This window comes from Cydia pomonella, chromosome 17 (assembly GCF_033807575.1).
Source record: "Cydia pomonella isolate Wapato2018A chromosome 17, ilCydPomo1, whole genome shotgun sequence".
Taxonomy (NCBI): Eukaryota; Metazoa; Arthropoda; class Insecta; order Lepidoptera; family Tortricidae; genus Cydia; species Cydia pomonella.
Window position 1 is genome coordinate 7453984 of NC_084719.1, and position 24596 is coordinate 7478579.

The window sequence follows — 24596 nt, forward strand, 5'->3', positions numbered from 1 at the left end:
TTTATTGATAAGAGCTTTGGATTGAACTTACAACAGTCATTTTATTACCTTCATTAGTTTCTGTCATAATTTATATTTATGTAAGTATTTATCTGTCAGTTCTTGAACTTTATACAGATGGTCTTAATGAAAATGTTGGATTGTATATGTGTACACAACTCGATTCACAACTGTTTAAATGGGAATCCATTACAGAAGTCTTACACCTTACAAGTCTTTCACCATATCTTACAGAAGTCTTTAGAAGAATAATTAATTAATAAATAAATATTATAGGACATTATCATGAAATTATTACACAAATTGGCTACGAGTAATTCTCACAGTAAGCTCAATAAGGCTTAAGTTGTAGGTACTTAGTAGAGTGATCTCAAAATGTGATCAAATTGACATAGATTTGTTAGTTCAAATCGGCCACATTGTTGCCATCGCTATTATTAGGTAGTTGAATTTTATAAAAATTCTTCTCGCACAACGTATCAGCATTGGGATACGAGGAAATGCCGCCAGCATCCTTGGTACAGTCACGTCTGAAAATATCGATACGAAAAATGTGCCAAAAACATGTATACACTACCTTAATATATGGGCAATAAAGTGTATACATATTTTTGGCACTTTTATCGTATCGATATTTTTAGATGTGACCTCAAGGGCCTATTTTAGATTTAAGCTATTGTAATTCTTGTGTATATATCTGTTATGTAAATAAAGATCTTTCTTCTATCAATGTGTCAAAGAGCATTTTAAATATTCTAGGAATTTTTCTGCACGTTTATTGCCAAACCTTCCTACAATTATTTTCGGTTTCTAAGACATATGAAATAGAATCATCATCAAGAACATCGAGTAATAATCCCTAATCTGAACGGAAACTTTCTAACTGGAAACTGGCATTGAGAATTTTCTTAAGGGAGTTTCCAGAAATGGCAGAAATTTTGGTAATGTTTTGCAACTTGCACATTGTTATTTGCAATCACCTAGGACGAATGACATTCGATAAATCCATTAGTAAAATTCACATTGATGATGAAACGGCCTTGACTCTGATCAGGCAAGACAAGTATAGTCGTGATCAATTCATTTGATCATTTAAAGTCCGAATGTATGAAGTATAGGTAGGTTAGGACCGTCATGTTTCAAATTAAGAACACGTGTGCTGTGTGATTTATAGGACTCCATGACAGACTAATCAATCTACGTACATACATTTGCAAATGCTTGATTGCTTTGAGTTATAGGTACAAGATGGACAAAAACACGTTGACAATAAAAATTTAAGAATGTTTCTATAAAGAAGTTGTTATGACGATCGGTTTGGCCTAGTGGGTAGTGACCCTGCCTAGGAAGCTGATGGTCCCGGGTTCAAATCCTGGTAAGGGCTTTTATTCGTGTGATGAGCATGGATATTTGTTCCTGAGTCATGGGTGTTTTCTATGTATTTAAGTATTTATAAATATTTATATATTATATATATCGTTGTCTAAGTACCCTCAACACAAGCCTTATTGAGCTTACTGTTGGACTTAGTTAATTTGTGTAATAATGTCCTATAATATTTATTTATTATTTATTTCTCCTTACAACTTCCTTACAAAATTAAAGCTACAATCATTTAAGTCAAACAAAATGTATTATCTTCAAAATATTTTACTTTAGCTATGTTACACAAACACAAACGTTTGTTTTTAAGAAAACTATGCCGCACTAAAAAACTGTCAATGTAGTTTTGGCCCATTATAGAACGCTTTTCCATAGTTGTTATCTAAATAATTTTAAGCGATATATTGTGTTAATTCATACGTCGTAAAAACTTTACTATAATATATAATTTTATATTAATATACAATAATCCGTTATCCTTTACATTAGGTGTATCTTAGAAGCTTCTTGGAATCAGTCGCAAACGCAGTCATATAATATAAAATTACCTACCTACTTAGTTGCTTGTGTACGCATCACGTGGCCTTATATGGATAATAACATGTAGTATGCACCTGGCTTTATACTTTTTGGTTGTTTTGTTTATGGTCATCTTGGTTTTTATAAAGAACTGTCAGGTTTTGGCGGGAATCCGTCACCCGATGTTATGTTTGATGTAATCTTATTTTAATGAATACTGTGTATCGATTTAATAAAAAAATGTTACTGAAAGCTGTGGTGTGTGGGCTAAACCCCTCACACTGAGCATTAAACGAAAGGAGGATATTACTGGAAATTTATTTTTGAGAGTTTTCTAACGTGTGGTTTAGTTTAGATTCCCGGTAAACTGGAAACTAGCTATCTCTCCAACGTTTACAATGGCCATGTTTGTATGTTTGAGGCAGCACGCTTCACGGAACACACGGAATAAACTTCAGCTAGAACTCATTCTGTAGGTACGTAACTGGACTCGAGTTAACTAATACTTTAAGAGCAGAGCCCAACTGGGGAAGTACCTCCACCTTACAGAAAATCGCAGCCAAATAATACTAGACCCTATTCATAATGTTGCGTTCCTGCCGAGAAGTAAGGTTGCCAGAGCTCAACGAGGGTGCGGAGTGTTAGGGTTGGCAACGCGCATGTAATATCTCTGGAGTTGCAGGCGTCCATAGGCTACGGTGATTGCTTACCATCAGGCGGGCCGTATGCTTGTTTGCCACCGATGTAGTATTAAAAAAATATTCGAACGACTGCAGTAGCATTACTGCTGCAGTTTTGCTGAGTGACAGATTGAACGTTCTAATTTCAACAATACCGTAATTAATCAAGGAAGTTTATAGCAACAACGCTCATTTCTCGCTGCGACAACACTGCAGCAGTGTTGCTGCGGTTGCATTCCGAATATAACCTTTGCTAAAATATAACCACCAGGATAAAGACGTGAAAGGCGGTTGTGCGTACAATTTACATCTTATTCCAGGGATATGAGAATATCTACTATGTAGTAATTTGGGTAATAGCCAGAATAGCCAGAGCAAACTGGCCTTTGGGACCATATCTTCTTTTCATCCTGTTATCCCCTGCTGGCGTGTGGGGCTCGAACCATTTTCTTCCACTGACTCCAGTCTTTGGCAGTTTGGGTAACGTCCTCCCACCCCATCCCCAATACACCCACGGAACGGCGCCAAGTAGATTAAGGGCGACCATGTTTCCGTTTTCCGGGCATCTTCTAGGTCAGGGCCATTTTGCATAGGTGGATGTCAGGCTTCCTGAGGATATGCCCAAACCAATGCCATTTGCGCGTTTGGATCACCTTGTGTACGGGTGCTTGTCCGGTTATTCTCCATAAGTGAGAGTTTGTGATCCAGTTAAGCCAAAATAGACCAATAGTGGGACCGGATTTTTGCCCTATAAGTTTCGATAATTCTAAAGAGTGAAAAGTGATGTTTATCTGGTATGGGACATATTTTTAAGCATATTTGTAATATATGAAGAAAATTTAGAACGAGCGTTAGATATAAATAAGGTATTTATGTATTTTTATTGATGAATTTTGAATATTGAATTAAAGTACAAAATTTAAGCATCGTCTTTTATAATATGTATGAGGCTTTATGCTATCAAATTTTTAGAAAAAAAATCAACGTGCTACTTTGTCAAACTCAAATTAGCTTATTATTTTGTCAATATTGAATTAAAGTTTGAAAAATCCACAATATCATATCTAAATTCTTAAGTTAATAGGCAAGGCAAAAAATTAGAAGAATAGGATATGTGCTTTACAATTAATATGCGTTTTTTGTCCTGTAAGATCTAATATTGAATTAAAGTCCGTAGAGATAAGTCTATTACTATAAAATAATATATGCAGCCATTTTATGGAAAGTAAGAAATATCTGTGTGTAGCTTGCATTGTAATAGTAAAATCAACTTTAAAAGGCGCGAAATTCATAACCACGCCGCGCTGGTCCGTCAACATGTCGGCTCGGCGCGCGGGAGCCTATCGTAGCCGACCTAGTGAGCGATAGATACCTCGCACCGCCCGCGCCCCCCGCTCAGCTTCGCAAGCGCTGTTTGTCTTTTCTTTCAAATCATTCATTTGTTTGTTTATCGTGCACATAAATTAGATGCGGACATTACATGAATTTAATTATAGAATAAAAGTTATTATGACTTCAAAATGAGTGAAAAATGTTTGATATGTGTACTGTACTGACTTAGTAACAGAGAAAAAACGAGGAATTGAGCAGTTAATAACTGCGAGCAAATAATCTTTCTTGGTGATGGGAAAGTTAAATATTTCTACGGGAAGGAGGAACTACGTTTCCATAAAAAGTGTAGATTATACATTGAGTCGAAGGCTATACCGGCGTACAAAAGACTAATGGAGGTGGCATCAGAGGGCTTACCGCGAACCACGTTCGACGTGTTGCCTCCCTGTCATACTTACGTACGAATTTACAAGTGCGACAGAGAGGTAACACGTCGAACGTGGTTCGCGATAGGCCCTCAAATGTACAGACAAGTGACGATGATGAAAATTACATTTTCAAAACTTTTGTCTTTTGTTACCATTGTGTTAGCCGCCTGTACTTACTTTCAACATATATTAGTAGTTTATGTTACTGCTACATAATAAAAGGCATTAAAATACACGAGTGTGGGCTTAGGAAACGAACGAAGTGAGTTTCTTAAAAAGATCACACGAGTGTTTTAATGCCTAATTATCTTATACCTTTAAACGAGCAATTCTTGTATATATATATTTCCGGGATCTCGGAAACGGCTCTAACGATTTTGCTGAAATTTGGTATATGGGGGTTTTTGGGGGTAAACAATCGATCTAGATTAGTCTTATGTTTGGGAAAACGCGTGTTTTCGAGTTTTCATGCGTTTTTCTTTCGACGCAGAATATGGTCGCTAATTTCGTATTGCCGGCCACTGTCCGTCTGGTCCAGCGGGTTAAGACGCGGACTGCTAAACGAGTGTTACGGGTTCGAATCTCGCCTGGTGACTAACTTTTGTTTTTTTTTATATGTTCAATTTTATATATAATTTTTTAATTTTTATTGTTTTAGACAAGTTTAATTTAGTAAAAGAATGTAGTTAAGATTATCACCTATACACCACCATATTACAATAAATAGTTAGTTATAACCGAGCAAAGCTCGGTCACCCAGGTACTGTATAGTTATCGCAGGTAGTTCGCAATCACATTTTTAGCACAGGCATTATAAGAGAGGTATGGGCATTGTAAATGTCATCTGGCTCTGTGTGGTAGGGCACAGCACAGCGGATATCATTCCAGATCTAGAGCAGAACCCAACTGGGGAAGTACCTCCACCTTACAGAAAATCGCAGCCAAATAACACTAGACCCTACTCATAGTGTTGTGTTCCTGCCGGTGAGTAAGGTTGCCAGAGCTCAACGCGGGGAGGGAGGGTGTTAGGGTCGGCAACGCGCATGTAACTCCTCTGGAGTTGCAGGCGTACATAGGCTACGGATACTGCTTACCATCAGGCAGGCCGTATGCTTGTTTGCCACCGACGTAGTATAAAAAAAATATAAAAAAAACACACAATTAAAATATTTCATACGACATGTGCTAATTATATGTCTCAGTGTAAACAAAAATATATCATAATTATGATATCAATTTTCAAATTCAAAATGGCGGACATGTTTTATAACTTATTTTAAGAAATTATGAGTAGTTTGTTAGCAACATTAAAAATAAACTAAATGTTCTTTATTTTCCTAATACATTTCTTCTCGCCGACGGCGCAATTAAAGAAGAAGAAATGTAATATTATCGTTTTTTTCTTTCGCCGTCTTGCAAGGCTGAGCGGCGCAATACGAAGAAAAACGCAAGATTCAAGGCTCCGCCATATGGTCCTTCAACGGAAAAGATCAGCGCCGAAGATGGAATCACGCAGTAAATTACATTGAAGGTCAGAAATCATTCTTTATCTCGTCGACTTGAATGAAGAGCCGAGCGGCGCTATATAAAAGGATAAAGAATGCAGTAATACATTTTTTCTCGCCAACGGCGCAATTAAAGAAGAAGAATTGTAATATATCGTTTTTTCTTTCGTCGTCTTGCAAGACTGAGCGGCGCAATACGAAGAAAAACGCAAGATTCATATAACGCAATGATGCACCAACTAGCGCTATCATGAAAGCGCGTGCAAGCAACATTTAAATCGTTTCGTCTACATTGTGGTCAACGTGCAATCTTGAACGCATCCCTTCGTGCTCGTGCGGGCGGCAGCATTGCGCAGTCATCGAGTGCGACTAGCTCCTCGACCAATCGCAGCGCCGTACGTGAACGCCGAGAACGCAACACACTGCGCTTCAACTCACAGCCACTGACGTGACGACGCCATTATCCGTTTCGTGTTTGAACTATTTAATTTCTTTACCGAAAAACATATTTAGTAAATTAGTCGTGTATTGGTGTATTCCAGTAGTGTGAAATTGTAATATTTAAGTGTATTAGTGATCGTTTAAGGCATTTTATACAAAATTGTAATCGTAAAAATGTCAGAGGCTGAACAGAAAGAAGCCATAGCGGCGCGAGGTCGCGCTAAAGCCTCTATCACGCGCTTGAAAAACAGCCTTGACCGCGAAGCGCTCATAAATTCACCGATAGAATTAGTTACAGTAAAAAGGGCTAGACTTTTGGATGCCTTTTCTGACTACGAACGCCTTACTAGCAAGGTTGCCTCGCTTTTTTCTTCCCCACCAGCTACCCTCGCCAGCGATGACGAGGAGGTGGAAGATAACTACATTTTGTTGGTAGCGCAGCTAGATAGCATCATAAATGTTATCCGCCAAAGGGACAATCCTCAAGTGAACGCCACAAGCAGCAGCGCAACTGGCGTAAGTGTAAAGTCGGAGAACCTCAAACTGCCTCGGATCGTGATAAAAACATTCACAGGTAAATACACAGAATATTACGAATTTATAAACATGTTCACAGCCATGATCGATAAGTGTACTTCTTTTTCAGCAGTGCAAAAGCTATATTATCTTAAAGGTTTTTTAAGCGATGAACCGCTCGATTTAATAAAAAATCTACCATTAGAAGACAACAGCTACCCAGAAGCATTGTGCTTGCTGAAAGAACGATACGATAATAAAGTTCGAATTACCCAAGAACATATAAATACACTGCTAGATATGCCTACAATCACGCGATCTAATGTCACTAATTTACGAAATTTTATTTCAGTTGTAAAACAGCATCTTGCTGCTCTGCGAAACTTGGGTGAGCCTGTAGATAAGTGGGATGCCATAATCATTTGCATCCTATCTAAGAAGATCGACCTGCCTACCTACAGAGCATTTCAACTGGAGCGAAATAACAATGAGTCACCCACGGTAAAGGAATTCCTAGGATACGTGGAAAAACGTGCCCTAGCATTCGAGAACACTGACGTACAGAAGGGGCCTTCGCAGAGCTTTGTCAGTCATTCTATAACTGCACAAGCAAAGCCGTCAGCGCATCAGCCTCAGCTGCAATGTTTATATTGTAAGTCTGCACATAGAATATATAGTTGCCCGAGTTTTAAATTAGCTTCTGCTCAAAAACGCATCGAGTTCGCTTCAGCAAACAACTTATGCAAAATTTGTTTGTTGCAACACAAGCGCAAATGTAAATTTCATTTTCGGTGTGAGGTGTGCAAGCTACAGCATAACAGCTTGTTGCATCAAGACGAGTCTCCTACTCCTGTAACTTTGTCTGCAACATCGAGTCTAACGCATATACTCTTGCCTTCTGCTCGTGTGAAACTAATTACCATGCATAAATCTTGATGTGCATTCTGCTGTTTATCCATTCAAAGTAAATGTCAATTGCCATGTTGTTGATAAAATAACAACAAAACTGCCACAAATTCCTATTGACATCTCGCACATTGCATTGCCTACTAATTGCAAATTGGCCGATGAAGACTTTAATAAGCCTGGTGATGTGGATTTATTGCTAGATGCTGGTATCTTCTTCCAGATTCTCCTGACACAGCCGGAGTCCAATAATGGAAACCTAGCAACCTTCCAGCCTACAGTGACTGCAGGCAGTGCAAGTACTTTAGCACCGAGCATTACAACCTCGAGTGCTGCAACTACGAGTACTTCAATAGCATGTGCCGCTACATCACAAGGACCTACGCTTGTGCAGACAGCATTTGGCGTAATCATTGCCGGCCGCACGCAGCTACCTGCAAGAAATTCTGATCAGGTCACATCTTTGTTTTGTAGTAAATGCAATGACAATTTAAGCGAACAGTTAAGTGCATTTTGGGAAACTGAAAAAGTACCTGAAATTTTTCCAGAAAAATTACCAGAGCAAGATTACTGTGAAAAGCTTTTTAGGGAAACCACAAAGCTAGTGGATAATAAATATGAGGTCTCACTGCCCACCAAGGTCCCTTTAGAGCAAATCAACTCTGAGTTAGGGGAATCTTTTCACTTAGCACTCAATAGGTTTCTTAATCTAGAAAAGAGGTTACACATGCCAAAAAATCAAGCTCTTTTCACTGAATACAAAAAATTTATAGATCAATATGTTGATTTAAATCATGGAGAATACATTGACATAAATAAATATGATTTAACTAAAGATCCTGTGAACTTTGTCCCTCATCACCCCGTGATTCGCTTAGAAGCACGGACTACAAAGCTCCGTTGTGTTTTTGACGCTTCAATGCGCACAAATAAGAAAGTTTCTTTGAATGATATGCTTCTAAATGGCCCTGTGGTGCAGAGAGATCTGTTTGACATACTAATATTGTTCAGAGCTGACAAACTCTTTTTTATTTGTGACATAAAATCAATGTTCCGCTGTGTTAATTTAAATCCAGCTCAACGATCACTACAAAACATTCTTTGGCGAGAGTCCAAAAATAATGACATAAGGTGTATTCAACTTAACACGGTAACTTACGGCATGAAACCAAGTTCCTGGTTAGCCACAAAATGTCTTAGTGATCTTGCAGAAAGAAATGAACATTCTATGCCATTGGCAGCGTCAGCTATAAGAAACAACACATATGTTGACGATATTCTAGTATCTTGCAGCTCTGAACAAGAACTAGTACAAACGCAATCACAGTTGGTCAATATGCTCAATCTGGGAAGTTTTCACTTGCACAAATGGGCCTCGAATTGCATGCTAGTCTTAGAGAGTGTACCCAAAGAAAGTCACTACTTAGGAGAAGTAGATCTCCAAAAAGATCATGCCTTTGTGAAGACGCTAGGCATTCACCTAGATGTCAAGTCTGATGTCTTCAAAAGCACACGCCCTGAGCCATACAATAGTTCAAACGATTGTAAACGCGACATTTTGAGCTTTATAAGCAAATTTTACGATCCATTAGGTCTAATAGGTCCTGTTTTCGTTCGCGCAAAGGTTATTATGCAAATGTTATGGGCAGCTCATGATCTGAATTGGGATTCCACTCCTCCAGATAACATTCGTAAAGTATGGACTGACTTTATTGATGATCTCTCTCTGATGGAGCCAGTAGTCATACCGCGTTGTGTCAAGTCAGAGCAAACAGTGGCCAATCAGCTGATTGGATTCGCTGATGCCTCGTCAGTGGCCTATGGCTGCTGTTTGTACTTGCGCACAATAGATGAGCATGATAATGTACGTACTGAGCTATTATGTTCAAAGTCTCGAATTAGTCCATGTAAGAAATTACTTAGTACTGCAAGACTTGAATTGAATGCTAGCTTGCTCTTATCTGGTCTAGTAAAACGAGTTCATGACACTCTGACAATAAAATTAGACATTCATGAAATCCATCTCTTCTCTGACAGTCAAATAGTGCTGGCATGGCTAAAGACAGACGTTGCAAAATTGTTGACATACGTCGCAAATAGGGTCCGAGCCATCAAAGAGTTGACAGATGGCTATCATTGGCATTATGTAAACACTAATGACAATGCGGCGGATTGCCTCAGCAGGGGTCTCTTGCCTCAAGATATCGCAGGCCACGCCATATGGTGGCGGGGCCCGATATTCCTGCATAATAAAAATTATATTTTTTCAGAAGAATCACCCATGCCTACCGATTTGCCAGAACTGAAACCTGATCATACTAGTGCTCTGTGCCTTACAACCACGACGCACGACCCTGATCTCTTTCAAATAATAAAAAAGTTCTCTACTATAGCGAAAATGACTCGTGTTCTTGCATATATCCTTAGGTTTTGCAATAATGTTAAACCAACTTCTGAGAATCTTAAAGGGTTCTTAACTATAGTCGAACTCAACAAGGCCCTCATGTTAATAGTCAAACATGAGCAAGCTCAATTCTTTTCAGATGACTTAAGTATGTTGCGATCTGGCAAGCAGCTTAAAGGTAATTTAAAACCACTAACTCCCTTCCTTGATGGCGAAGGCATCATACGAGTTGGTGGTCGATTGCAAAATGCATTGCTTCCTTATGCTGCACAGCATCCGGCAATATTGCCAAAACAGTCGCCTATAACAAACTTGCTTATAAGAAATGAACATATATGTTTACTACATGCAGGACAAAAGTTAGTCTTGTGTTCTCTAAGGCAAAGGTTCTGGATAGTAGATGGTTTACGTACTGTAAAAAAGATTATACATAAGTGTATAATATGTTTCAGACTGAAGGCGACTGCAGCAGCTCAGCTGATGGGTTCGTTGCCTGCAGCACGCGTCACTGCCTCGCGCGTGTTCCAGAGGGTAGGCCTCGACTTCGCTGGGCCGGTCTCAGTCAAGAATAGCCGCATCAGAAAACCAGTAATTGGAAAGGGATACATAGCTCTGTTCGTATGTTTCACTACCAAGGCTATACATCTTGAGCTCTGTAGTGATTTAACGACCGAGTGCTTTCTCGCTTGCTTCAAACGCTTCATAGCGCGTCGTAACCTGCCCAGCGAGGTCTATTGTGATAATGCATCTACATTCAAGGGTGCAAGGAATAAATTAGCAGAGTTGTATCGCATGCATGCTTCTCAAACCCATAAACAAACTGTGACCTCATTCGCAGCTCAAAAGGGCATACAATTTCATTTTATTCCTAGCTATAGTCCGGTGTTTGGCGGTATATGGGAAAGCGGAGTGAAGAGTGCGAAGCACCACCTTAAACGTGTCGTAGGTAAAAGTCTCCTCACCTATGAACAGCTTAATTCCGTGCTTGTTGAGATAGAGGGCGTACTTAATGCCCGGCCCATTACAGCGGTAAGCAATGATCCAGAAGACTTTTCATATCTCTCTCCAGGACATTTCCTTACTGGTGCTCCTCTAAATACTTACCCAGAACAAGATGTAAGTAATAAACCCACTAATTTGCTTAGGTTCTGGTCTACCATAACCTGTATGAAGCAAACCTTCTGGAAGTATTGGAGTAAGCATTATTTAAATCAATTACAAAACCGACCTAAATGGCAATCGGTTACGCCAAATGTAGCTATTGATAGTTTAGTCATACTGCGTAGCGACAATTCACCTCCTCTCGAGTGGCCCATGGCGAGGGTAACTAACTTGTTTCCAGGAAAGGACGGTATAGTACGCGCAGTCGAAGTACGCTTGGCAAATGGTCATACTCATAATAGGTCAATCACAAAAATATGTGTACTGCCTATAGATTTATAAACTATTATGAAGGTATACATATGTATTTATTTTTAGTGTAAACAAAGAGCTTTTGTTTACATCTACTAAGCTATGGGTTGATTTATATGCGCTCGGTCTTAGTGCTATTTAATTTTGTTAAATGTTAATAATTAAATGTTAAACTTAAACATGCCTTTAAAATGTAAATGTAAAATAGAACTGAAATGTAATATTATAACATGATGTTTAGCGTGTGCGTAACATAAATGTAACTTTAATTTTATCTTATCTTCTAGTATACTATGCATATCTTGTTAACTTATGTTAAATGTTGCTCATGTTAATACGCTTTTAATTTAATAGGATTTCATTTTATTCTCGAGGCGCAATAATGTTAGCAACATTAAAAATAAACTAAATGTTCTTTATTTAAAAACTATGACATTATTGATTTTTGTTACTATAGAAACACTCTTCATAATACCTTCGAAATGTAACGTGCTCCCATTTCAGCTGGAATAAATCTTTATTTTCCCTAGCACATCTTTTAACTATAAATACCTACAGTCCACTCAGCTCCACCTGACCATGGCTCCGCCATAGTTTAAGACTTTAAAAAGCAAGAAATTGTTTCTTGCTTCTGTTTGTATATATGTATCATCACGGGTGCCGATTACGAAAATGACATCCATTATGGAACCCAAGATGGCGGACATTCATTTTTCTTAAAAATCGGTATGGGTGTCATCTCCGAGGTTCTTCGAGGTTCCGATTACGAAAATGACGTCCATTTTGCAATCCAAGATGGCGAACATTATTTTTTCTTAAAAATCGATATGGGTGTCATCTCCGAGGTTCCTCGGGGATCCGATTACGAAAATGACGTTCATTTTGAAATCCAAGACGGCGGAAATTATTTTTTCTTAAGTCGATATGGGTGTCATATCCGAGGTTCCTCGGGATTCCGATTACGAAAATGACGTCTATTTTGAAATCCAAGATGGCGGACATTAATTTTTCTTAAAAATCGATATGGGTGTCATCTCCGAGGTTCCTCGGGGTTCCGATTACGAAAATGACGTTCATTTTGAAATCCAAGATGGCGGACATTAATTTTTCTTCAAAATCGATATGGGTGTCATCTCCGAGGTTCCTCGGGGTTCCGATTACGAAAATGACGTTCATTTTGAAATCCAAGATGGCGGAAATTATTTTTTCTTAAAAGTCGATATGGGTGTCTTATCCGAGGTTACTCGGGATTCCGATTACGAAAATGATGTCTATTTTGAAATCCAAGATGGCGGACATTAATTTTTCTTAAAAATCGATATGGGTGTCATCTCCGAGGTTCCTCGGGGTTCCGATTACGAAAATGACGTTCATTTTGAAATCCAAGATGGCGGACATTAATTTTTCTTAAAAATCGATATGGGTGTCATCTCCGAGGTTCCTCGGGGATCCGATTACGAAAATGACGTTCATTTTGAAATCCAAGATGGCGGACATTAATTTTTCTTATAAATCGATATGGGTGTCATCTCCGAGGTTCCTCGGGGATCCGATTACGAAAATGACGTTCATTTTGAAATCCAAGATGGCGGAAATTATTTTTTCTTAAAAGTCGATATGGGTGTCATATCCGAGGTTCCTCGGGATTCCGATTACGAAAATGACGTCTATTTTGAAATCCAAGATGGCGGACATTAATTTTTCTTAAAAATCGATATGGGTGTCATCTCCGAGGTTCCTCGGGGATCCGATTACGAAAATGACGTTCATTTTGAAATCCAAGATGGCGGAAATTATTTTTTCTTAAAAGTCGATATGGGTGTCATATCCGAGGTTCCTCGGGATTCCGATTACGAAAATGACATCTATTTTGAAATCCAAGATGGCGGACACTAATTTTTCTTAAAAATCGATATGGGTGTCATCTCCGAGGTTCCTCGGGGTTCCAATTACAAAAATGACGTCAATTTTGGCGGTTCTTGTTGGTGCAGATTTCAAAAATAGAGACCATTTTAGAATTAAAGGTGGTTGATATCACGGCTACACACATCGACACCCATTTCAAAAAGTAGCGTCCGCCATATTTATTTTCAAAATAGATGCCATTTTTGAAATCCACACCCCTAAAAACCCAGAAAACAACACCCATGACGACTTTTTCAAAAAAGTGACGTCCGCCATCTTTATTTCCAAAATGGACGTCATTTGTAAAATTAGTACACATACATCATACAACATGAAAACTAAAAACATTTCTATCCTCTTTTGGGCAGTTGTGTAAGTCTGTAATAACCCTAGGTAGGTACGGAGACCTTGAGCGGTGTCGGCATTTACGCAAACATCAAAGGCGTCGGCCCACTGTTACTTTTTACACTGTGCTTTTAGTGTGTAAACAAAAACGTCACATGATATATCAAAAGAAAAGTTATTTTATCTTATACCTTTAAACGAGCAATTCTTGTACATATATATAATTATATTTCTGTGATCTCTGAAACGGCTCTAACGATTTCGCTGAAATTTGGTATATAGGGGTTTTTGGGGGTATACAATCTATCTAGATTAGTCTTATGTTTGGGAAAACGCGTGTTTTCGAGTTTTCATGCGTTTTTCTTTCGACGCAGAATATGGTCACTAATTTCGTGTTGCCGGCCACTGTCCATCTGGTCCAGCGGGTTAAGACGCGGACTGCTAAACGAGTGTTACGGGTTCGAATCTCGCGCGGTGACTAACTTTTGTTTTTTTTTAAAATGTTCAAGTTTATATATAATTTTTTAATTTTTATTGTTTTACACAAGTTTCATTTAGTAAAAAAAAAATGACCTATGTAATAAGAGAAATCGACAATAGATGGCGTTACTCTGTGACAAGTGCTGTAAGGTTAAAATCGATTGTAAATAATAATAATTGTCAGTTCACATTTTACTTTTTAAGTTTATGTAGATTATCACCACCATATTACAATAAATAGTTATAACCGAGCAAAGCTCGGTCGCCCAGGTACTATATTACTAACTGTACTAGGTTGCCTTTTTAACAAGTTGGTCCAGTCCATGGTTGCCTACATTTTATATAAAAATCGGTTAATCTAGGCGACCATTAACTGGACCAACTTTTTTAATACGGCAACTTTCAAATAAGCTTTCATTTGATATATCATACGATGAAATAACAAACAAAAAAACTATCCGTACGCAATCTTACAAGGCAACCTACTTGAAATGTATCACTGTGAATTTTGTCTTACATTTATTTCTTATCAGAAATAAATAACATGAGGGTGCATACACCTTTTAACGTATCTCTATATAACTATCGGTTATCAATATTAGCATTAGCGGTTAACAACAACATTCCCCTTAAAACAAATAACTATCGCGAGGAAAATACCAAGTCCAAACATCTGAAAAAAATCGGGAAAGAAAAGCTGCAACTGGCTTTTAAAATGGTACAAGGAAGGGTGGTCATCTGTATGAGAATGTGTTTTTTTTGTCTCTATTTGACCCAATGGTTGACTGGTAGAGGATGCCTTTTGGCATTAAGTCCGCCATTTGTGTTTTTTTTTTGTTTGTGCAATAAAGTTTAAATAAATAAATAATATTCATGTAACGCGATAACGAATTCTACGTGAACGAAACCGCGGGCAATACCTAATATAGTAACAACAAAATAACAATTTTCTATTGCTATTAATTTAAAACACGCTTTAGGAATTTTTTTGATGGACCGTAGACGCAGTCAAGGGCACCCCGCTCCCCACTACCGTTGTTCGCTGCCTCCTGCCACAGCGCGCGACGCGCGCAAACTTGCCGCGCGTTTGAAACGTAACGTATTAATATAAGCAAGGAATGCATACATATCAGTAATGAGTGTCGCCGTGATTTTATATTTCTAAATTTTTGTTTTGTAACTGAGATCATTGTTGATGATCGATTATTATTAACTCTACAAACTTTAATTCAATATTAGCTATACTGCTTAACCTGAAATTAATATCTAGACAAGCACATTGTCTACATGTCTAACTTTTTACTAGAATACTAAGTTGATCGATAATATCGTAATTTTGCAATATCAGCAACTCTAATTCTATATTTACAAAATAACTCGTGTTTTTACGTTTACCAGAAAGCAGCTGTTCCAGATTTCTAAAAACTGAAAATTGTACATAAATTGAAGTGTTATTCGATATGCTAAAGTTTTCTGTAACTTTAATTCTATATTTACTTAGTTATTAGCAAAAATTAAAATATTTAAATATAACCGAAAGCTCAACCTTAAAATTTCTAACTTTTTACCAAAGTATTATTTAACATACTCCCAATGACATATCAAAAAAGAAAAAACTTTAATATTATCGAAACCCATTTTTGTTCAACCGCTGGTCTAAAAGATGCGCAGAATTTGCCTTAAGCATTTGTTCACAAAGTTTTGTCATTAGGTTTTTGCGGACACACCAGGTTTCGCACCCATACAGTAACACGGCCTTTACATTGGAATTGAAAGTCCTCACTTTAGTTCTTCTCGTCAGGGTACAGTCACGGGCCATATATGTATATTTAAATTAGATGCCGTAACCAAATGACAATCGTCTATCAAAAAATGCCAATCTAGAAGTAAAAACTCATATATCAATAACAAAAAATAAACCTAGGGACATGTTTAAAAACGTAAAAATTGTAATATGTTTTATTTTATTGTCGAAATGTACTTCATTTGTAAGGTCCTAATGAGAAAGAAGAAATATATTATGGCGAAAATAACGAAACACTTATATTTTTATGATCTCTTCCAAACCTTTAGTCGCAGCCTCGAGGCCTGTGACGTAGGCCTCGCGCTTTTTGTACGACCTGTACACTTATTTTCACATTTTGGAAGCTTTTGGCGCACAATAGATACCTAACAAGGTTTATTAGAATGTACTAGAATCTCACGGGAAGTAGAATCGATTTATATCTTCCAAAATAATCATGCATGTTCCTAATTATCACTAACGTAAACTAATCACTAGGTACGTCGTAATTCACAATGGCAGCAGCGATTCTCATGAGACAAACAACGCATTGTCTCCGAGATGCTCATACTCGGACAATAATTCCCTCAACACGTCTTGTTACCATGTGACGCGACATATCCACTTATGCGTCTTATGTTTATAGATTTATTTCTTATTATTTATTTATTCATTCATTCATTTATTGCATCCATGGTTACATAGTAGTTTTAAGTTTCACATGGACCCCATGGGTACAGCAATAGTCTTAAATCTAAGTTATGTAACGAGGTTTTATAAGGTTCGTTGATTTTATACTATCTTATATCATTAGACGAGCAATTCTTGTATATATGTTTATATTTCGCGGATCTCGAAAACAACTCTAACGATTTCGATGAAATTTGCTATATGGGAGTTTTCGGGGGTGGACAATCGATCTAGCTAGGTTTTATCACTGGGAAAACAGGCGTTTTTGAGTTTTTATATGTTTTCCAAGCAAAGATCGATTTCCCAGTTATTACTATTCTATACTAGTTCAAATTTTAAATGTTATGTCAACAAATTCATTCGTAACTAAGATATAAAATTATTGATAGTTTACATTTTACATGTAATATAATTTATTTAATAAGATAGGTACATGTTAATCTTCCAAAACACAGAACTCAATGATGAGTTTGACTGTGGGATAATCAGCCTCTACTTACTAAAATTATACAGAGCAAAAAAAATAATAATTTATACTTAGTAGTTATTATATTACTGCAGTGTTTGGAAGTATTTTTAACAATGTCTTGAATTTAGATTTTTATTTTTAGGTTAAACTCCAGTTTTAATTTCATAATATTATCGTCTAATTTCCTTAGTTTTTACGTATTTTTTTGTATTTAATTTTATGTACCTACTTACATGTACGCAGGAAGTTTAAGCTTAATCCAATATTGGTAAGTGGATCTAGCTGGTAATACTTGACCCGAACATACATACCTACCTAAATACATGCTAATTATAGTCCAATATCATTAATGATATGTGATAAGTTGTAGATCCAACTGTTTTCCATTTTATACTCTGCATCGAATGCGTCGAAACAATCTAAATTAAATTAAATCATTGAACAAATTGATTCCAGCCGACGGGAGTCAACGAATTTCATTTAATAAGAGCGTATAGTGGTACATAAAATTGTATAAAAGTATTGAAGGCGCCATACATCCATCTCCTTCATAAGTGCCTCTTTTACGCTCGTTATTTGACATTTAACTTTAACATATTTATATAACGTATATTTACATCTCAATTTACAACTCATAAATGTACATTATTGATTATGATTAACTAGACCAAAACACTACCTACGTATTTCACCAATAATAGTACATCGATGCCTTGATTTATCAATATATACTTAAAGTTATGTATACCTATGTACCTGTCAATACCTAAAACGCGCACACTGTCTATTTGTATCGGAGTAAATGAGATAGCACTGTTGCATGTTACTGGGCCTCGGCAAGAAACTATTAAGAAATTTATTGAACAAAAAAAATTGGATTACTTGTGTATTATTATTTATAATTATTACTCCTTAGCGGTTTAGGTACAAATGTTTTGAAATTGTAATATAAAATAAAAATCAAAAATAGAGACGTAGAACCGTTTAACCAATTATTTTCTATAGAGCCGATTTCGTTCAATCATGTATCGAGTACGGCCGCGGTCTTTAAAATGTAATGAATATTAACATACCTATATGTTTATTGCGTTACTAAAACAACTAGTTTTTCTTAAAAACTTAACTTAACACCAGTTTCAAGGACATTGGGTGGTGACAGCCCCTTAAGAGATAACTATTGTGCCAAGCCCGAAAGCACAAAAAAAAATTACTCTCCTATAGAAAATGTTAAGGTCAGACAGCCAAAATTTATGAAACAGACAATTCTTTTCGTAATTTCGGGGTAAAATATATACCCTGTAAGTGTTTTCAGCTTCATAGCAATGGAAGTCGGAAAGTGGGTTATGTTTAACTTGCAAGATTTGACCCGTACAAACATAATTACACTCACATATATTACATACATAGATACATTGCAAGTTAATAAAAGCTTGTAAAATTACTACTAATACTAATTAATACTAATTAGGGAGTACCTACCTAACACGTTACTCGTATGCGCGTTTATTGAATATTAGCGATTTTGAAATCTACTACGTAAATCCATGTACATTTATTCTGAGGTTGTGCAATAAAGAGGATTTGTATTGTATTGTATTGTCCACTTAAGGCCCTAACGCCAATGACCTTCGATTTGAATCCCTAATAGTTTTCTAATGTTTTTTGCAGCTTATCATATTAACAACTACGGCTGTAAGCAATATAGTATACCAGATTTACTTCAAAGTTCACTGTCTTCGAGATATTTGGCATCAAAGTTGAATCATTTCAGGCCAAAAAACTGGTTTACTGGCCATAACTTTTGTGTTAATTAGTTAAAAATTAAAACCTCTGACTAGTTTTTAGAGACGTCAAAGACGAACCCAAATGTGTAGATTTCGTACATGTAAAATCCTTCACAGCAATCGAGTAAAAAAGTGTTTTTTTAGACACTGTTGTAAAAAAATGTAAAAACGAAAGTGTTCATTTCTTTCAAAATCCGGCAGACCAAAATAGAGATAAAAGATTGAAGAATCGATAGCCGTTTGTCTTATTATTCTATCTATAGTGCAAATATAGGAGTAACGACTCAAAACTAGTCAAAAATCGATGAAGACCGCGGGGAGCCCCTGAAGTCAAAACAAACGATATTTTAAACAAACAATACATATCATTTGTAGACCTCAGTCAGGACATTGTGCTCGGGCGGCGATGCGTACTTCCGAGATACGGACCGAAGGTCGGCTCGGGTGTCTGCGATTGATTTCAATGTGGATTGCGAACGGTGGATGGATTAAGTAAACATGTCAGTTGTGAGTATAAAGCCAGCTCCCTAGTAGTATCGAATACAGATGTTAAATTATAACATCCTTCATCATAACAGTTGGCAACCTCTTGCGAACCTATGTTAAATTGTACCTCTTTCTAACAAACAGAAATGTCAAAGTGACGGATAGGGACAAATGATTATTAACGGTTTTTTTTTAGATTTGGCAAAACGCAAAGAGCTATTTTTGAAAACCTCCTTACTTATAATAATTAAAACATTGAAGTAAAAAAACGAAGGGAGCTTTCGTTAACATACATTACATTGGGTAAAAATATTTTCTATAATTTTAATATCCAGAGAGAAAAAATATTTGTAGGGAGAAGCGGTCACTTGACTTTGTCCTTTTTCCTCATATTACTAAATAGTGAATGAAACAATATTTTTTTTCAAACCACTGTCAGTTTTGGATGACTCACGCTAGAACTAGAACGATCCGAGTCGAGTACGACCACCACCAGTTTGACACTGACATATTCGCTAGCATGTGCGTAACATACTTTTTATGCATCTCGCTCGTACTCGCATAGTAAGTTAGGCGAACAGTTTGACACTGTTAAGGTAGCACGTGATTTGGCATCATAAACTAAAGACAATTATATTGTCAATATAACGCAATAGCATTACCAGTCTACCACCTACGTGCTTACTTACAAAGTATGTTCGTGTCATCCACGATGTCGTGCAGAATTGTCAATTCTAACCTTTAATAATATGACGATACGAGTCAAGGCACACGTCGTCGTGAATGACACGATCAATCGTTTGTCAATTAATATCGCTCCAACTGCACTATGCATCGACGAAGCGGATTATTTACACATGTTTGTGTTGGTAACCTTTTGACATACATTTCGAGCTTACTTGGCAAACATGAATGACGTGATCAAACAATCACGGAGGCGTGGTGTGTTCACAAATAGCTGTCTATGAGGTCGCATGTGTGCATTAATCCTTCGATTTTATAATTCGGCCCTTGGTCTTAGAGTCGGACCAAACTAAGCTTGGCACTTGCAATGGCAAAATGTAGTAACCGAAACTGTCGTGAGTCATACTAACACTATTTTATTATTTTGGCTGGGGTAAACGCAAGCAAGACACGGGCAAATGGTGCTGGAGCTCCTCTCCTGCCTGTAACTGCGGGCACCCAGGCCAGACCATCAATCACATCATTCTGCCCCCTTACTAGATACACAGGCCATGTAGACGATTATAAGATCCTGTCAGAAGAAGCAATCGCGTACATGGGAAGGGCGAAATTCTAACGGCAAGTTTCTCTATGTAATCCAGTGACATGTACATGTGCCATTCGATAAATAATTTAGTCACTTATTTAGTCAGAGTATTTAAGTCACGTGATATTTACAGTAAAGACGAATTGTAATTGATCTATAAGCGATTTGCTTCAACATTACTTTTATAATACCTTAGAAGTTCCTTTGGGTTCCGTGTATCTACGAGTATCATCTGATGGTGGCATTCTGGACGATATCTGACTCTTGCAAAAGTGCAGTCGACTACTGCACGGGACGGGGGGATTACTCCGGCAGAATTGCAGAGCGATATTACAGCCGACTGCATTATTGCCGTAATTTTGTGACATTTGCAGCAACAATGCAGTCGGCAGTTATGTCGCGCTGCAATACTGCAGTAGGACCTTAGGGCTCAAAGAAATTTAGGTTTGACATGTGCTTATCACAAACGTGAACTTAACCTAATACATCTGTATAACCTTATACTTAAAAACCTTATGTGTGAACAAAAGGTACAAAGGGATAAGTTCACCTTTGTACACATGTATTGTATTCACTATTTTGTTATGTACTTGTTTTGTGCAATAAAGTGTTTTACTACTACTAAAACCTTATCTCCATGCAATACAGTTCACCATCGGTCAGTGGTCTATACGATGGTTTAAAACTACAGCGTGGTCATTGAGTAGTCAAAACAGTGAATAAGCGCTACCTTAGATTAAGGGGTCAATTAACAGACTGGCAGTCGGTTTATCATCCAATTATGGCCACTTAAATTTTCCTCCTTTAGCATCTTAAAGATAAACGCTTCATCGTCCATTTAAAAATCATTATTAAGCACCTCCGGTGGCAGCATGGTTCCATTTTTATCACTTGTCACTATGTCCGTCACTTTCGCGCTTACATACTTGTTAGAACGTGACAGGCATGGTGACAAATGATAAAGAGCCGATCATCTTAGCCCTACTGGTTTTGTTACGAGTATTAGATCTTCTTATACGAGTAAATTGTTTTATTCTTTATTCATACAACGCAAGCTTATAGTTTAGGCACTTTTTTCGTATCGATATTTTCAGACGTGACTGTACAATCCCTTATAAACATGTATAGAGCTGTGGAAAACGAGCCTGGTGCGTCATAAAAGACATTGACATCAGGTCTTTGGATGGAATTATCCGTCAAGTATGCCCGATTGGTGGGAGCATCAATTTATTGGTCTGACGCGTACGCAGTTACAAATTATTACAACATTTTCAGATACTATTTATCCCCTTTATAAGCGGACTATGATAAAGATTACCTTTACATGCATGGCTTTTCAAATATTGTTTCTTAAAGATTATAAGATTTCTAATTTTCAATTTTATTAAATGTGTCGTCACACTCACACATAATGCGAAATATAAAGCCACGTATTCACTACAAACAATTTTGTTTATAAACAGTGTTCGTATACAAAGTTTTCCAGAAAACGTAAAGTACTCAATGCGAAGCATGACTTATAAACAATTTTTTATAGTAAATTTGTCTTTTATGCACTTCAACTATAGTTTTGTCAAATACTCGCGGTCGTACATGGTCGCGAATACGTAGTGTGCTCTCTGTCACACCTACCCGCGGCGGGCGGTGTCCTGTCCCTTTTTTAATTGCCTCGCGTGCAGCGAGTTTTTAACACGGGTCTATTGTTTCCCATTGTATTGTTTGTCCGCATTTTCGTTAGTCATAATTTGGTTTTTCTCAGAAACTTGTAACTTTTCAGGATTGGCATGATACAAACCTAACCTAACCTATCTAAATGATAACCTTACGAAAATCCTGAGAAGTTAACAGTTTCAGAATTATGACTAATGATAATCTGTCAATCATTACATTATGACTTTCAATAATTATGTCAAACAATGGGATCCAGTTTAACACAACTATAGGTGGAGAGATGTTCTCTTAGAGGATAGTATGAGAGTAACCTTGCGCGGGGTGGACATGACGTTCAAACTTATGTCAGGATATTAAAAAAAAATGACAACCCGGCACCAACACCAGCAGGGCTCTAATAATTTCTCGGAACTCGCGCGCAACCCGCATAGCTGATCCTTTATCTTCCTTGAACGGATAAACCTATTGTTTACTAGCCTCGTGAGACAAGGCCCCAGTGTATGGAATACTTAATTGGTTACGACTCAAGCATAGCAATCATTTACATTAAATACGCCTCAGTAATAAATACACGTGCCAAATACGTATGCCATGTCAGTTTGCATCTCTTTCATACATGTTTCATTAAGCGTTAGTGCGACAGAGAAATTGCTTATAAATTACATAAAACCAAAAATGCCCAAGTTCTAATCGCTATCGTTGACTTGGTTTAAGATTTATTGTGATTGACAATGAAATTATATTCGTTGTTAACCTGATTCTAATTTGATTGATTTATTAATTATAAAATAGAATTGAGGTTAGAGTAACTTGGCAGCGATTTTGATAGCCCAGCCTGTATAAGTGATAAGACTGATAAGTAAACGTCATAATTTCATGAGTAGAAGTTTGACCCTTAAAAAAAAATTTCACTGATTGGGCTGTCAGAATCGCTGACAAATTATCTTTGTCAGACTCTAGTGAGTTAATCCAGACGGTTGGTCTAAATTGCGTGTACAGCCTGGCTAAGATGGTCGGTTTTTTATCATCTGTCATCATACCTGTCACGTTCTAACAAGTACGTAAGTGCGAAAGTGATGCATGACTTGACAAGTGATAAAAATGCGACCATGATACCGCAGCAGGTGTACTGAAGGACAAAGGCCTACATTGTTCCCGGGGGAGTTATGGTTATGAAAAAAAAATCTGCAAGTCCCTAGAGAGTTATAGCTTTTTTTACTAATTCATACAAATTACCTAGGTATAAATGAGTTTTAACTTTAAAATATTAACGTTTATAGTTTATTCATGTTTAAAAATATTTAATTTGATTAATTTCATAGCCGTTTAAAGTAATTTTACACAATTTTCAATTGTGGCTGAACGTCGGATAGGTCTGTGCCTTCGATGCGTAAACTGTCAGAACATAACAATATGGCGGATGAATGTTTGAAATGTCACCGTATTTAAGAATAATTTCGCTTAAAATCAATCATTTAGTTTTTTCTTCGTAATTGTGATGAAAAACATTGTGTGTAACTCCGGGGGTAAGAATATTGTTACTCGAGTCTTTAATCCACTCCAGCCTGCTGCTGTCGCGAATATATAGATTCTCGTACAAAATTTCACTTATCCCCCTCGTTTCACAATGCACTACGAGTATTAACTTCTTCAAAAATAATATTTGAAACTGTAAAAGTTCAAACCAATCCAATTTTAACCTTCGTTATCTTTTCCAGAGCCCTTGACCCCGCTGCCAAGATGGAAGAGAAGAAAGAAATCAATCTAGACTCGGTTCTGGAGAGCCTAGGTCCGTACGGACGATACAATATACTCAATTTCGTGCTGCTGCTTTTCCCGATTTTGCTAAGCGCTTTCTTCGAGTGTGGATTTATTTTTGAAGCGCAACAGCAGAATTACAGGTCAGTATTACCTGTAATTAAGGTATAGGGGTTCTTACAAATACATAGCCCGGGTTTTGGGGGGCTAAAGAGGGGCTTGTTTTTTCTTCGAAACGCGTAACTTTTCAGGATTGGCATGAAACAAACCTAACCTAGCCTATCTATAGGATAACCTTACGAAAATCCTGGTAAGTTAACGGTTTCAGAGTTATGACTAATAACTATCATTACATTATGACTCTCAATAATTATTTTCTCTCTATCTCTAACCTCTAACAAAGAGATTCGATACTTTTACGCAGTTTC

General features: G+C 37.2%; 2 protein-coding genes across 8 annotated transcripts in view; both read left to right on the forward strand.

The window, feature by feature from the left end:
- LOC133527137 (solute carrier family 22 member 1-like) overlaps nt 1-24596 on the forward strand; it is a 61828-nt gene that overhangs the window by 14960 nt on the left and 22272 nt on the right. For both annotated transcript variants that reach the window (XM_061864025.1, XM_061864023.1), the window contains exon 2: nt 24129-24311. In XM_061864025.1, the coding sequence (XP_061720009.1) occupies nt 24151-24311 (161 nt within the window). In that variant the 5' untranslated portion in view covers nt 24129-24150. The remainder of the gene's footprint in view (nt 1-24128; nt 24312-24596) is intronic.
- Nucleotides 5690-12056, forward strand: LOC133526844 (uncharacterized). 6 transcript variants are annotated; one of them, XM_061863649.1, is made up of 3 exons: nt 5690-7305; nt 7934-8164; nt 10567-10702. In XM_061863649.1, the coding sequence occupies exons 1-3, from the start codon at nt 6463-6465 to the stop codon at nt 10684-10686; spliced, it is 1194 nt and encodes a 397-aa protein (XP_061719633.1). In that variant the 5' UTR covers nt 5690-6462; the 3' UTR covers nt 10687-10702. The 6 variants fall into 6 exon arrangements, with proteins under 6 accessions (XP_061719633.1, XP_061719631.1, XP_061719634.1 ...); XM_061863648.1 differs by having other exon boundaries at nt 5702-6862; nt 7157-7305; nt 7934-12056; XM_061863652.1 differs by lacking the exon at nt 10567-10702 and having other exon boundaries at nt 5706-6862; nt 7157-7456; nt 7934-8271.

Excerpts from the sequence above, each read along its gene's own strand:
- LOC133526844 (XM_061863647.1), top strand. The coding sequence starts at position 6,463 with ATGTCAGAGGCTGAACAGAAAGAAGCCATAGCGGCGCGAGGTCGCGCT. Across the intron at positions 7,306-7,933 it reads ATAACAATGAGTCACCCACG|ATTCTCCTGACACAGCCGGA; the intron begins GTAAAGGAATTC and ends ATCTTCTTCCAG.